Source organism: Triticum dicoccoides, chromosome 5B (genome assembly GCF_002162155.2).
Source record: "Triticum dicoccoides isolate Atlit2015 ecotype Zavitan chromosome 5B, WEW_v2.0, whole genome shotgun sequence".
NCBI classification, from domain to species: domain Eukaryota; kingdom Viridiplantae; phylum Streptophyta; class Magnoliopsida; order Poales; family Poaceae; genus Triticum; species Triticum dicoccoides.
Window position 1 is genome coordinate 46,373,238 of NC_041389.1, and position 13,145 is coordinate 46,386,382.

Sequence of the window (13,145 nt, forward strand, 5' to 3'; positions counted from 1 at the left end):
TAGAGAAGTGGAGGACTTGTTTCATGTGTTATGTGCATGTGATAATGCGCAACAACTTTGGTGTGCAATGGCGCGGGTCTGGGAGCTGCCCAAACTCACTAATATAAAACGGCATGATGACTGGTTTATCCAGGCAGTATGCGACGCCAAAGTACAGCAGTGTGTCCGGCTACTTATGCTCCTGTGGAGGATTTGGCACATCAGAAATGAAGTTGTTCATGCAAAGCCGGCTCCTCCTGTTGATGCATCAGCCCGGTTCCTTGAGAGTTATCTAAATTCTTTGGCAAACTTGAGCGCCGGCCAAGATGCTGATTATGTCAAAGGCAAGATGGTTCCTGCCCAGTGCCTCCCAGAAACAAGTGTGGTCCGTGCTATACCGATACAAACCAGTAACCCTTGGATCCCCCCAAGTGAAGGACGAGTAAAGCTAAATACTAATGGTTCTGTCTTGAATGGAAGTGCAGGAACTGGCATGGTATTGCGGGATCATGTTGGAAACATTATCTTCAATGCTTGTAGTCCATTTCATTGGCAAGGAGAAGCAATCATGTGATGTACCCGATGACATGGCCTGCAGTATGGAGTGGCCACCTTCACCGTATACCATGTATGTTTTCTCGTCCAAGACAGAGTGTTGAGAAGAGAGGTTATTCGTGCGAGATGGGGATGCTGCCGGAACAATTGACAATGTGAAATCACATCCGAAATCTGATGAAAATTTGTAATACGCAGCTTACTGGCAGCGGTAACTTTACATTCCTTTTAGGCAAACACACGGTGGTTTTCTTCTGAGGTATTACTCATACTCGGACACTCAATGATCATGTTTATGATTATGTTGGCAATTGATCTTTGAGGGTGCTTCGTTTTTTGTAGAATAAACTTGTCGAGTGATAAGTACCAAGTAATTGAGTAGCCAAAAGGAGGCATCAGATCACTATCTCGTCTAGGAAAATCGGAAAAGGGGGTGTACTGTGTTTTGAAGAATGGAAGATGCACATTTCAGGTTTGGTTTCTATATGAATCGGGTGGTCTGATAGACTGGGTTTTGAAGAATGAAATAAACCTGGAGCCAGCATGGAGAGAATATTTTGAGAAACATATTGACAAAGGTGCATGGATCTCACAGTCGGATGATCAGAAAGAGTTGTTGTTGAAGAATGATGTCAACCTTTAACTTGTAGCTGAATACAATGAAGTAGTAGAGAAAGATGATTTTGAATGGGACTCTGATGATGAAAATGTTCTCAGCATTGCAAGCTTGCCTAAGAAGTACAGCCCTGACAATGAAGCCTATGAAACCCCTCTTCAACTTGAATGTCTTGGATTTCACCCTTACAAGGAAATTGTCTTGTTTCATGACCACAATAGTGCAACGGTTGCATATCATTTGAATAGCTCGAAGGTTCGATACTTGGGTGAGATGGAGCACTACTATTCCTTCATTGAGATCTCTTTTCCTTACGCCCCATGCTGGACTATGGACTTACCTAGAAGTAAGTAATGTCAAGTCGTAGGCATGTCTAGTTTGCAGCTAATCTCAAACTGCTCTGTGTTCCATTTTTCTCAGTGTGGAGTTAAGACAATTGACAATCTATTGTATTAGTATATCCTGCAGATTTTTGCATTGGTTTTCATCATCTTATAGGTGGAATCCATTCAGTCATGTCAATCTTTTATTTGTTTCCCAGCACATTGTATTGAAGATTATTATGAATTTCATTTCTTGCTTGGCAAAACTAAAATAATACTCCCTCTAATTCATAATAACTGTCGATCATTCCTTGATAAAGGTTGCTCACATGTTCCTACGAATCAATGTTGTCACTGTAACTAGAGTATCACATAAAATGGAAAGCCAGTATACTGTTCTAATCTAGACAACAAAACATATAGGTGATTGACTATTCTTTAAAAGCAAAATTCATGGTATAGCAAATAAAAATAAATTGGATTACTGGCAAAACCAAAATCCATGGTATAGCAAATATGGCCTACTGGCATGCAATGATGCAAAGCTCTAGTGCTAAGTTTAGTCCGATGATTGATGTTGATGCATATGCATTGATGTTGATCACCTTCGGTCCGTTGCTGAAATATGGCTTGACATCCAGAAACAAGAGAGGAAGGTTGCCCCGAGCTCTCTCAGCGGTTTGAAAGATCTAGCCGTCCATTTTGATTCCTTGATGCAATTCTGGCCATCAGATCGAGCGCCTAGATGATCTGGGCTGCCGGATCATTACCGAAGCCCCGTAGAAATAAATAGTTACCTCCCGTGGTAAATATCTGCTGCCACCGCCAGTAAATTTGGTGCCCCGCCGAGGGCATTATTGGGATTTCACCTACCCCCTTGCCACGCGGTTTCCCCCGATTCATTGCTTCGTCCCCAATCGGGTGAGACCTAGGTCACCTCTCTCCTTTCACGTCTCTCTCTCCCTCGCATCTCTCCGCGCCGTCGTCGACGTGAGGAGCGCCATCTCCATCCCGCGTTTTTCCTCCTTCGTCCTCCCCTTCTGCAGCCCAAGCCACGACCTATCTTGTGTGCCATTGTTTGCCTCCCCGTCGGGACCAGGCAGAGGAGGAGCAGTGCGAGCCATGGAGATGACGAGGTGGTCGAGCTGCCTGTGGCACCGTTGCCGTACCTCACGGCCCAGCTGGAGGTGTGTCGGCCGCAAAGACGGTAGAGGTCTCATCCGCTCGCTCTCTCGCTGTCATAGGAGTGCGCGTAGGGGGAGTGGCAGGTCAAGATCCGGAGACGGCGGGGCAGCGACCATTCCCGTGAGTCCCGGCGGCGAGCAGAGCTCCTATTACTGAACGGAGAGGGGTCGAGGGGCGCTCCGGATCTGGATCCGGGCGAGGTGGCGGCCATGGCCGAGCTCGAGCTGCTTGGTGTCCCAGAGGGCGCCTCCTTCAACGAGATCCTGCGCGCCCCGTCGTCGCCTCTTGCAAGGATGACCCAGATGCCGTCGCCCAGGTCCCTCCTCCCTCCTCCCTCCTCCCAAACTTCTCCTCCACTCCATATTGTCCCCTTTCCACGTTTGCTTATTGTTCAACTGAATAATTCGTTAGAAGGATCCTTTGATTGTCCCCAGAAGTTGCTAATTTAGGAGAACAAGTCGCCTCCATCAAATTGGAAATGCATGAATGGCGACGTATGTATGATGCATCTTACTTTCTCATGCCCAAACGCAAAATTAATCTACTTCCATACACGGCGAGGAAAAGCAAAGACCTGATCATCAGTAATTTGGGCAATTTGGTGCACAGTTGTTCGCATGTGATGTATCAGGTCTGTTAAAATAGTCTACTTTTGGCATTAAGTGTGTTAGCTTATAGTGGTAGCATGATTTGAGGAGGAGGAGCGAGGTCGAAAGATGGCAGCCAGTCCGACCACGTCCTCTCTTCATTCCTTTCTCCCTTTCGATCTTGGATTTGATCTAGATGCCGCCGTCGCCGTGGTTGCCTCGCCGTCGTGGCTCAGGTGCCCATCCCTTTGCTTTCTGCGGTTCCCTTCCTAGCATGTGCATGTTCCTGATCTGTTTGTCTTTGCGCAATTGTACCAGGAGACGATGCGTCGTCTCGCGGCTGGACCGGAAAGGGAAGTGACCAGAGACACATCTTCTCCTCTCCTTGGCAGCAATGCAGGCAGGCGATGAGGAGGCTTGCAATGGTGTGTGCCTAACAGGAGTGTGCTTTTTCTTAGTTGTTTGAATCTTGCTAGGGTTGGGATCTTTCTCTAGGATTGTAGTGAGCTTTCAGGAAGAGGTGAATGTAGCAGGACATGTGCCTTTTAGATTGGTCTGGTGCATTTGGATTGGTCCACTTGGCTCGTGTCTGTTAGTCTTATGTTTTTACTTGGCACCTTCATGTTTGCTTGCTGGGAAATGATGTTCTTTGTCGAGTGACATGTGAAAAAACAAAGGGTTTGGTTTGTTTGTGTTGGATTGATGCTTCTGAAAGAGAATAGGAAGAATGGCATGTTCATTGGCCTCTGTTGTTTGGTTCGGTCTGCCTAGGTTATTATGATTTGGTCTCCCTAGCCGTTGATCAATGCACTAAGCTAACATTGATTATACTATCTATACAGTTTAATCTGATGCACTTTCTTAGGCGAGCAGACAATTCATATTTCCTATAATATTCGTTTTGTTTATGTGTTTATAGAACATAGAAGACAAAACAGAGAAGAGAGACTACATGTTCTTGCAAGATGCAGTCGTGCTGCTGACAGAAACAATTTTATCTCAAGGTGCAAGGAACAACACATCCTTGTAGAATACCATTACATGTTTTTTTCCTTTCATAATTTTCCATATATGAAGATACTATATGTCTTTTACCATTATGTTTTTTCCTTCCATCATTTTTCACATATGGTTCCCCTTCTGTATGTTTGCCGTGGCTCGGTTATGCGGAGTCCTTTGTCTCACAGTCTGATGATAACCGATACACGTGAATTGCAAATTTCGTATTTTTTCAAACTCTGGCATCATCCCCACTCCTTCAGCGGCAGTGGCCGTCTCACCTCGCTCCTCACAGAAACCTCCCCGTACTATGCCATGTCGCCAAACCACTCGTCGTGGGATGCTTAACATCGTGTTGGATGATGCCACACATGATTTAGGGCAGACCCTGCCGCATAGGCCCAATAAGCAGACATTAATTAGTTGCATGCCTTCACCTTAATGTAGTCAAATAGTTAATTACTGATTTTGTGGGGATCTTTTGTTGCCAGTTTCTTCATCTGACGAAGGATTTATAGTGGATGCAGATCAATCTGGGAGGAATTATCAGGCACACGACCAGCGAGCGGTGGCAGAAGCAACTTCTCCATTAGACTACATGACAGGTAAGATTAGGACCTTTAGAGGTGGAAAGAAGTTTATGTGATATTGTTTTCTTCCATTTCTGTGAAGCGCCTTACCTAGAACCGCGATCGTTTTGCAGTGAGAAACCATTTATTTCTCCTTTATCTTCTTGATGATTGTTTCTAATACATTTAATTTAAGAGAAAACATGGACATAAAGCTACATGGGAACACTTGATCCTAAACAGATTTTGTTTTAACGGAATGTATATTTCTCAAATGGAGGGAATGAAAATCTCAATTAGATGAAATCTGGAGATCAAAAGAATGACCAGATGTGGTCTCCATTCCATTTGATGAGAAGTGAGACTTAGTTCCTTCCAGTTTGGAAAAAAGCTACTGGTCAATCCTTATTTATCGGCGTTGCTGTCAATGGCAATATTCTGGCCTGGCGAGGAAATATGTATTATTTTGTGAACATTTCTGGTGTTGATCATCTTTTCTTCCGCGTAACCCAATGGTGTTTTTTCTGGTCTGTCGACGACACTGGTGTTGTTCTATTCGGATATGTTGGTGCGGTGTGTGTACGTCATGCGGTTTCTATCGTTTGCTGTTGTTGTATAGCCATAAGTAGGAGAGCTGAGTTTAGCTGTGTTTCGTGCAATGGAGCTGCCTGGGAGCTGCCAATGGCAACCTTATGGGTCGGCAAGGTAAACTTTTGTTAGTTTGCAAGCAGTTCTGGTGTTAATGATCTGCTATTCTTTGTAACACCAATGGTCGGTTTTTTGTCTATCAAGGGCATTGATGTTGTTTCTATTCAGGTGTGTCGGTGCAGTGGGCATGTCGTTCGTGTCATTTTGCAAACGTTTCTGATACTATCGAATCTGCTATTCAGCCAATAGCATTACTGTAGCTTGGCAAGGGAAAAATATGTTTTGCAAAATTTCTGCTATTAATGATATGCTATTCTACATGACCCTAATGTCTGTTTTTCTGCTCTGTCCATGGCATTGATGTTTCTATTCGGATGTGTCGGTGTCTACGCCATGGGCACGCGTTTTAAGTTGTTTGCCCTGCCCTATATCCATATGTAGAAGAGTCAAGTTTAGTAATGAAATTATCAGTTTTCCTGCCAATGGTTTATGGCCTGGGAAGGAAAACTTTATCGTTTTGTCAATTTATTTGTTGACTTGCTTCCGGTGCTCTTAGAATATTTCTTTGGCATTGCTTATGTGTATCAAGTATCATCGTGCACAAAGTTAAATAGTTTCATAAATTTCTAATTTCTTGATCGGCGCTTTTTCTGCATATTTCAGTGTTGGTTCTCAGAAAGTGAAGCTCACCTGCATGCACTTCCGCTAGTTCTATGAAGCAAAATGCAAAGAAGGGTCAGTGCTCAGTACCTTATTATATATGTTGCACAGTAATTATTCTCCACTCTCTGTTGTTCAATTTTTTTATGTAAACCCGCCAACTTATTTTGTATTGTATGGAACTATATTTAGCTCATATCAATAAGTACTATAAAGAACGGACCTGCTGTTCACTTCATCTGCAATCACGTGATTGGTAGAACTTGGTTCATTATCTTAATACGCCTCCTATAACTTGTGGTTTCTAGACTTCTGCTTATACCATGACTAAATTCTGCAAAAGAGAGAAAATAATGTTTGTCCTCTCTTGTTCAAGTTAATACGATGTACTGGAGATTACTGTAAGACGAAAGCACAAATGATGATATTGTTAAACATTTTGAAAGTAGGACCTATTTGTTTAAGAGAAAACCAGCGGCAATCCAGTGGTACTGGCTACTGGTTTTTGAACCCCTAGTTCTATCCAACATCAATGACAAATGAGCCTTTCTAACATATTTCTGCATTCACATTCATCAACTTATTAAGGAATATGGTTTTCTGACCTGCGCATCAAAGCTTATGAAGGCAACTTAAGAATTGTAATACTGTCAGATGCGTTCAGACCTTGATGATTGGCTTCATGCCGTCGCATTGCTGTCTTATCTTATAGTTTTGTACTATATATATATATATCTATATCTATATCTATATATATATATATATATATATATATATATAACTGCACCTACCAGAAAGCATGTTCTTAAAAAGCATATTCTAGATTCTTCTCTTTGGATTTGAGTTAAGTTTTACCTCCTGACCCTTTTTCGTTCTGATTATTTCATGGTATCAAAGAAAACCAATGAATTTTTGGAAGGTACAGAGTATGAATGTTCCAGTCTATGATGGAGAAATTTTTCTGTGCAACCATCTGACCAAGGAGTGCTTCCACAGAAACTTTTTGACCTTTCATCTAAGTGTACTGATTTTACACATAAAGTTAAATCTGGCATGACACTATTCTTGTATGATGTTGAGCACCGTAAGCTTCATGGGGTGTTTGAACCAACTTCAGATGGAGCAATGAATATCATTCCTGATGCATATGCCTTGTCAGGGTTTCAGTATCCTTGTCTGGTATGAATATGTTTTAGACATACCAAGCATAGTTATCTATTCCATTTATTCTAGGGTCTCTATGAAATTTGTCAGTGACATGTCATTGATAACCCAACTGGAGCATCTATCCTCCACTTATTCCATATTTCACGCTAATTTGTACCGTTCAGATGGTAAAAGGAAACTGTCAGCAATTTTCTGTAATGCTTTGAAATTTGCCCTTCCTAGCATATTATGGGAGATAGACTAATACTTTTCCTGCCGTGTTCACTAAATATAGAAACGCTGTAAGAGGATTTGGTTTTGCAAGCCTTTGATGGAACGTGAATTTGAAGATGCAGTACAGGATAATTATTGCTTTGCAAGAAACAAGTTTAGTTACGGTTTGACACATCAAGAGGTCTGTTTCACAGTCCTCTGGTGTTATGTTAATTTACGTTAGCTACTGATCCTAGGGTGTTCCTTTGATACAGGTTGTAAAGCAGCATGTTTAATTATTACTTGGCATAGGGGAAGGGAAGTGGTTTCTCTCTGTCGAGGAGGACAAACAGAGATAGAGGAGGCAGATATGATATGCTTGGCATTATGCTGTGACGATAGTGGGCCATGGATCTGGATGTGGAGGTCAGTGGCAGTATCGATGCCTTTTTCCTCTTCTACTCGATTCCTTGACCTGTTTCCTTTCACTATTAGATTGTGAAAGTCCATGTTAGTTCGTGTCAAGATGAGCGGCCATTTCTGCTGACATTGTGTCAACTAGATGGTTGTATTCTTAAAACTTATCAATCAATTGGAGTCGGTTTCTATAATTGTTTTCCCTTTAGAAGTTTTTAACCTGCTTAATGATTATTGTTCAGAATTATAGGTGCTCTTTTGTCAGAGACCGCTTGATGGTTTGGTTGGGACTGTATGAATTAGCCTATTCTTGGTGGCAACTAATTAGGCCTCGATACTGTGAATCAGTAGACACTCGCAGCATGACTGTTTTTTTAACTTCCGGACATTTTTATTCATGTGAAAACTACTTTGTTTGGCGATACACTAATTCAGAATATTCATGCTTCAATTCATCATGAATTTTATTCCTCTATCCTTTTTTATGTGTACTAATGTTTCTTTTTCTCTATCCTTTTTCATGTATACTAATGTGTCCTTATTTAGTGAATGTCGAGGTTTCCTCCATGCTTCCATACAATGTCGAAGGACAGCGGATGTTGTAGTCTGTTCATCCTGGATAGTACTGAGGATGAATACAAACTTATATGTAATTAGCTGGTGCTTGCTTTACTTAAGACGGCCACTGTTGCACTTCTGATTTCTTGCTTGGTCTTGTACATGTCTACCGTGTTGTTGTTAAAGTTTCTGATGTACACTTGTTCCAGCCACAAACATGGAAGCAAGTTGTTCCTATAAATCCATGATACCCACAAACATTTTTAGATCGTTATCTACAGAAGTGTCATTTAGATCATTACTCACAAACCCAGCCACAGCCATATGCTAAACATGGATTTCTACTAACTTAGCATTACCTGCTTGACCAAACGTTTGGACCGGCACTCTCGCGCCTGGCGCGATACAAATCTAGTTGATATGAATTGTGGGCTATGCAACAAAATTAAAAACAAATACATGTAAAAAGAAAGGAAGATGTAAGAAAGGGCACAACATTCATTATCTTGTTAATTTTTGACTTTAATTTGCAAAAAGTGGTAAACATATTCTATTGCACATTAAACTCCACCTATGTTGTCTCAACATAGCCGATCGCAAGCCTGGGTAGAGGAGGAGGGTTGTGATAGGCTTGGCGAGCCAACATCAAAACTCAGCCACTCTATGAAGATGAAACTCAAAGATTTTCGTTGCAGCGTAACCCTCTCAGCGACGCGCCCCATCAGAACCAGGGTGTGGTGTCAAATGGGTAAGGGCCGGGCCATCGCCCCCTAAGTGGAGCGCCGTATCTTGATCTGGATACGGTAGCAAGTGAGCAAGGACCGGGTAATCACATCCTTAGTGGCATGCTACATCGATGCTCGGGTGTAGTGGAAAATGAACAAGGGTCTATGGATTTGACTCGACGAGTGCGAACCGTAAGGAAGCTAGCCGAGACTAGGAGGATCCGCTTAGGTAGTTGGAACGTAGGTGTCCTGATAGGTAAGCTTCGAGAGCTAGTTGATACAACGGTGAGGACATGTGTTGATATTCTTTGCGTCCAAGAACAAATGGAGGGGACAGAAGGCGAAGGAGATGGAGGATATCCGGCTTCAAGCTGTGATACATGGGGACCGCTACAAACAGAAATGGAGTAGGCATCTTGATCAATAAGAGCCTGAAGTATGGAGTGATAGACATCAAGAGACATTGGGACAGGATTATCCTGGTCAAGCTGGTAGTTGGGGACTTGGTTCTCAATGTTATCAACACGTATGCCCCGCAAGCCGCAAGTAGGCCACAATAAGAACACCAAGAGGAAGGTATGGGAAGGACTAGAGGATATAGTTAGGAGTGTACCGGTTGGCGAGAAGCTCTTCATAGGAGGAGACCTCAATGGCCATGTGGGTACATCTAACGCAAAATTTGAAGGGGTGCATGGGGCTTTGGCTATGGCATTAGGAATCAAGAAGGAGAAGATGTCTTAAGCTTTGCTCTAGCCCACGACATGATCGTAGCTAACACCCTCTTTAAAAAGAGAAAATCACATCTACTGACTTTTAGTAGTGGTCAACACTCTAGCCCCATTGATTTCATCCTCTCGAGAAGACAAGACAAGCATGCGTGCCTAGATTGCAAAGTGATACTTGGAGAGAGTGTTGTCCCTCAACATAAGCTTGTGGTGGCTGACTTCCGCTTTTGGATTCGTATCCAACAAGATAAGCGTGACAAAGTCGCTAGAACGAAGTGGTGGAAACTCAAGGGGGGGCCAGCTCAGGCACTCAAGGAGAGGGTCATCAAGGAGAACCCTTGGGAGCAAGTAGGTGATGTAGACAATATGTGCATGAAGATGGCGACTTGCATCCGTAAGGTGGCCTTACAGGAGTTTGGAGTGTCCAGGGAAAGTAGAAGCGAAGCTAAAGATACCTGGTGGTGGAATGATGATTTCCAGAAGGCTATTAAGGAGAAGAAAGATTGTTTTAGATGCCTATACCTGGATAGGAGTGCAGACAACATAGAGAAATGCAAGATGACAAAGAAGGCCGCAAAGAGAGAGTTGTGAGTGAAGTAGGTGGTCGGGCGTATGAGTGTTGGGGATCATTATAGAAATTAAAAAATTCCTACGCATCACCAAGATCAATCTATGGAGTAACTAGCAACGAGAGAGAGGGGAGTGCATCTTCATACCCTTGAAGATCACGAGACGGAAGCGTTGCAAGAATGCGGATGAAGGAGTCATACTCGATGCGATTCAGATCGCGGTGGATTCCGATCTTAGCGTAGAACAACGGCACCTCCGCGTTCAACACACGTGCAGCCCGGTGACGTCTCCTGCGCCTTGGTCAAGCAAGGAGGAGGGAGAGGTTGAGGAAGATGGCTCCAACAGCAGCACGACGGCATGGTGGTGATGGAGTGGCAGTTCTCCGGCAGGGCTTCACCAAGCTCGCGCGGAGGAGGAGAGGTATGGGGGAGGGGAGGGGTTGCGCCTTGGATGTGTTGCTGCAGCCCTCCCCTCACCCCTCTATTTATATGGAGAAGGGGAAAGGGGGCCAGCCCCTCTAGATGAGATCTAGAGGGGGGGCGGCGGCCAAGGGGGAGGGGCTTGCCCCCCAAGCAAGGGGGGCGCCCCCTTAGGGTCCCCCCCCAACCCTAGGCGCATGGGCCCTAGGGGGGTTGCACCCAGCCCACTTAGGGGCTGGTTCCCTTCCACCTACAGCCCATAAGGCCCTCCGGGATAGGTGGCCCCTCCCAGTGGACCCCCAAACCCCTCCGGTGGTCCCGGTACAAAACCGGTATACCCCCGAATATTTCCGACGACTGTATGATGACTTCCCATATATAAATCTTCACCTCCGGACCATTCCGAAACTCCTCGTGATGTCCGGGATCTCATCCGGGACTCCGAACAACATTTGGTAATCACATACAAATTTTCCTTATAACCCTAGCATCATTGAACCTTAGTGTGTAGACCCTACGGGTTCGGGAATCACGCAGACATGACCGAGACAGCTCTCCGGCCAATAACCAACAGTGGGATCTGGATACCCATGTTGGGTCCCACATGTTCCACGATGATCTCATCGGATGAACCATGATGTCGAGGATTCAAGTAATCCCGTATACAATTCCCTTTGTCAATCGGTACGTTATTTGCCCGAGATTCGATCGTCGGTATCCCAATACCTCGTTCAATCTCGTTACCGGCAAGTCACTTTACTCGTTCCGTAATGCATGATCCCGTGACTAACTATTTAGTCATATTGAGCTTATTATGATGATGCATTACCGAGTGGGCCTAGAGATACCACTCTGTCATACGGAGTGACAAATCCCAGTCTCGATTCGTGCCAACCCAATAGATACTTTCAGAGATACCTGTAGTGCACCTTTATAGTCACCCAGTTACGTTGTGATGTTTGGTACACCCAAAGCACACCTACGGTACCCGGGAGTTACATAATCTCATGGTCTAAGGAAATGATACTTGACATTAGAAGAGATTTAACAAACGAACTACACGATCTTGTGCTATGCTTAGGATTGGGTCTTGTCCATCACATCATTCTCGTAATGATGTGATCCCGTTATCAATGACATCCAATGTCCATAGTCAGGAAACCATGACCATCTGTTTATCAACAAGCTAGTCAACTAGAGGCTCACTAGGGACATGTTGTGGTCTAAGTATTCACATATGTATAACAGTTTCCAGTTAATACAATTACAACATGAATAGTAGACAATTATCATGAACAAGGAAATATAATAATAATCATTTTATTATTGCCTCTAGGGCATATTTCCAACAGTCTCCCACTTGCACTAGAGTCAATATTCTAGTTACACCGTGATGAATCGAACACCCATAGAGTTCTGGTGTTGATCATATTTTGCTCGCGGAAGAGGTTTAGTCAGCGGATCTGCGACATTCAAATCAGTGTGCACTTTGCAAATATCTATGTCTCCATCTTAAACATTTTCACAAATGGAGTTGAAGCGACGCTTGATTTTCCCGGTCTTCTTGTGAAACCTGGGCTCCTTGGCAAGGGAAATAGCTCCAGTGTTATCACAGAAGAGAGTCATAGGCCCTGACGCATTGGGAATAACTCCTAGGTCGGTAATGAACTCCTTCATCCAGATTGCTTCATTTGCTGCCTCCGAGGCTACCATGTACTCCGCTTCACATGTAAAACCCGCCACGAAGCTTTGCTTGCTACTGCACCAGCTTACTGCCCCACCATTCAAAATATACACGTATCCGGTTTGTGACTTGGAGTCATCCAGATCTGTGTCAAAGCTAGCATCGATGTAACCCTTTACGACGAGCTCTTCGTCACCTCCATAAACGAGAAACATATCCTTAGTCCTTTTCAGGTTCTTCAGGATATTCTTGACCACTCTCCAGTGTTCCATGCCGGGATTACTTTGGTACCTAGCTACCAAACTTACGACAAGGTTTACATCAGGTCTGGTACACAGCATGGCATACATAATAGACCCTATGGCCGAAGCATAGGGGATGACACTCATCTTTTCTCTATCTTCTGCCGTGGTCGGGCATTGAGCTGAGCTCAATTTCACACCTTGCAACACAGCCAAGAACCCCTTCTTGGACTAATCCATATTGAACTTTCTTCAATATCTTATCAAGGTATGTGCTTTGTGAAAGACCTATGAGGCGTCTCGATCTATCTCTATAGATCTTGAT

General features: G+C 43.8%; 1 protein-coding gene across 7 annotated transcripts; it reads left to right on the forward strand.

The window, feature by feature from the left end:
- Positions 1-2,404: 2,404 nt before the first annotated feature.
- On the forward strand, positions 2,405-8,738 carry LOC119307271. Of its 7 annotated transcripts, none has more exons than XR_005149219.1 (8): positions 2,405-3,481; positions 3,564-3,670; positions 4,165-4,249; positions 4,772-4,849; positions 6,125-6,196; positions 7,019-7,300; positions 7,756-7,906; positions 8,444-8,738. XR_005149219.1 is itself a non-coding variant. In XM_037583351.1 (6 exons), the coding sequence occupies exons 1-5, from the start codon at positions 3,442-3,444 to the stop codon at positions 6,142-6,144; spliced, it is 339 nt and encodes a 112-aa protein (XP_037439248.1). In that variant the 5' UTR covers positions 2,405-3,441; the 3' UTR covers positions 6,145-6,196; positions 7,563-7,676. The 7 variants fall into 7 exon arrangements, 2 of the variants coding, with proteins under 2 accessions (XP_037439248.1, XP_037439247.1); XR_005149221.1 differs by lacking the exon at positions 7,019-7,300 and having other exon boundaries at positions 2,405-2,974; positions 3,093-3,481; XR_005149220.1 differs by lacking the exon at positions 7,019-7,300 and having other exon boundaries at positions 2,405-2,609; positions 2,718-3,481.
- Positions 8,739-13,145: the final 4,407 nt, after the last annotated feature.

Bases quoted from the DNA above. Each gene is read 5' to 3' on its own strand.
- LOC119307271 (XM_037583351.1), top strand. From the start codon at position 3,442: ATGCCGCCGTCGCCGTGGTTGCCTCGCCGTCGTGGCTCAG. The intron at 3,482-3,563 runs GTGCCCATCCCT...CAATTGTACCAG, and splicing joins GCCTCGCCGTCGTGGCTCAG to GAGACGATGCGTCGTCTCGC. The intron at 4,250-4,762 runs GTGCAAGGAACA...AAGGATTTATAG, and splicing joins AGAAACAATTTTATCTCAAG to TGGATGCAGATCAATCTGGG.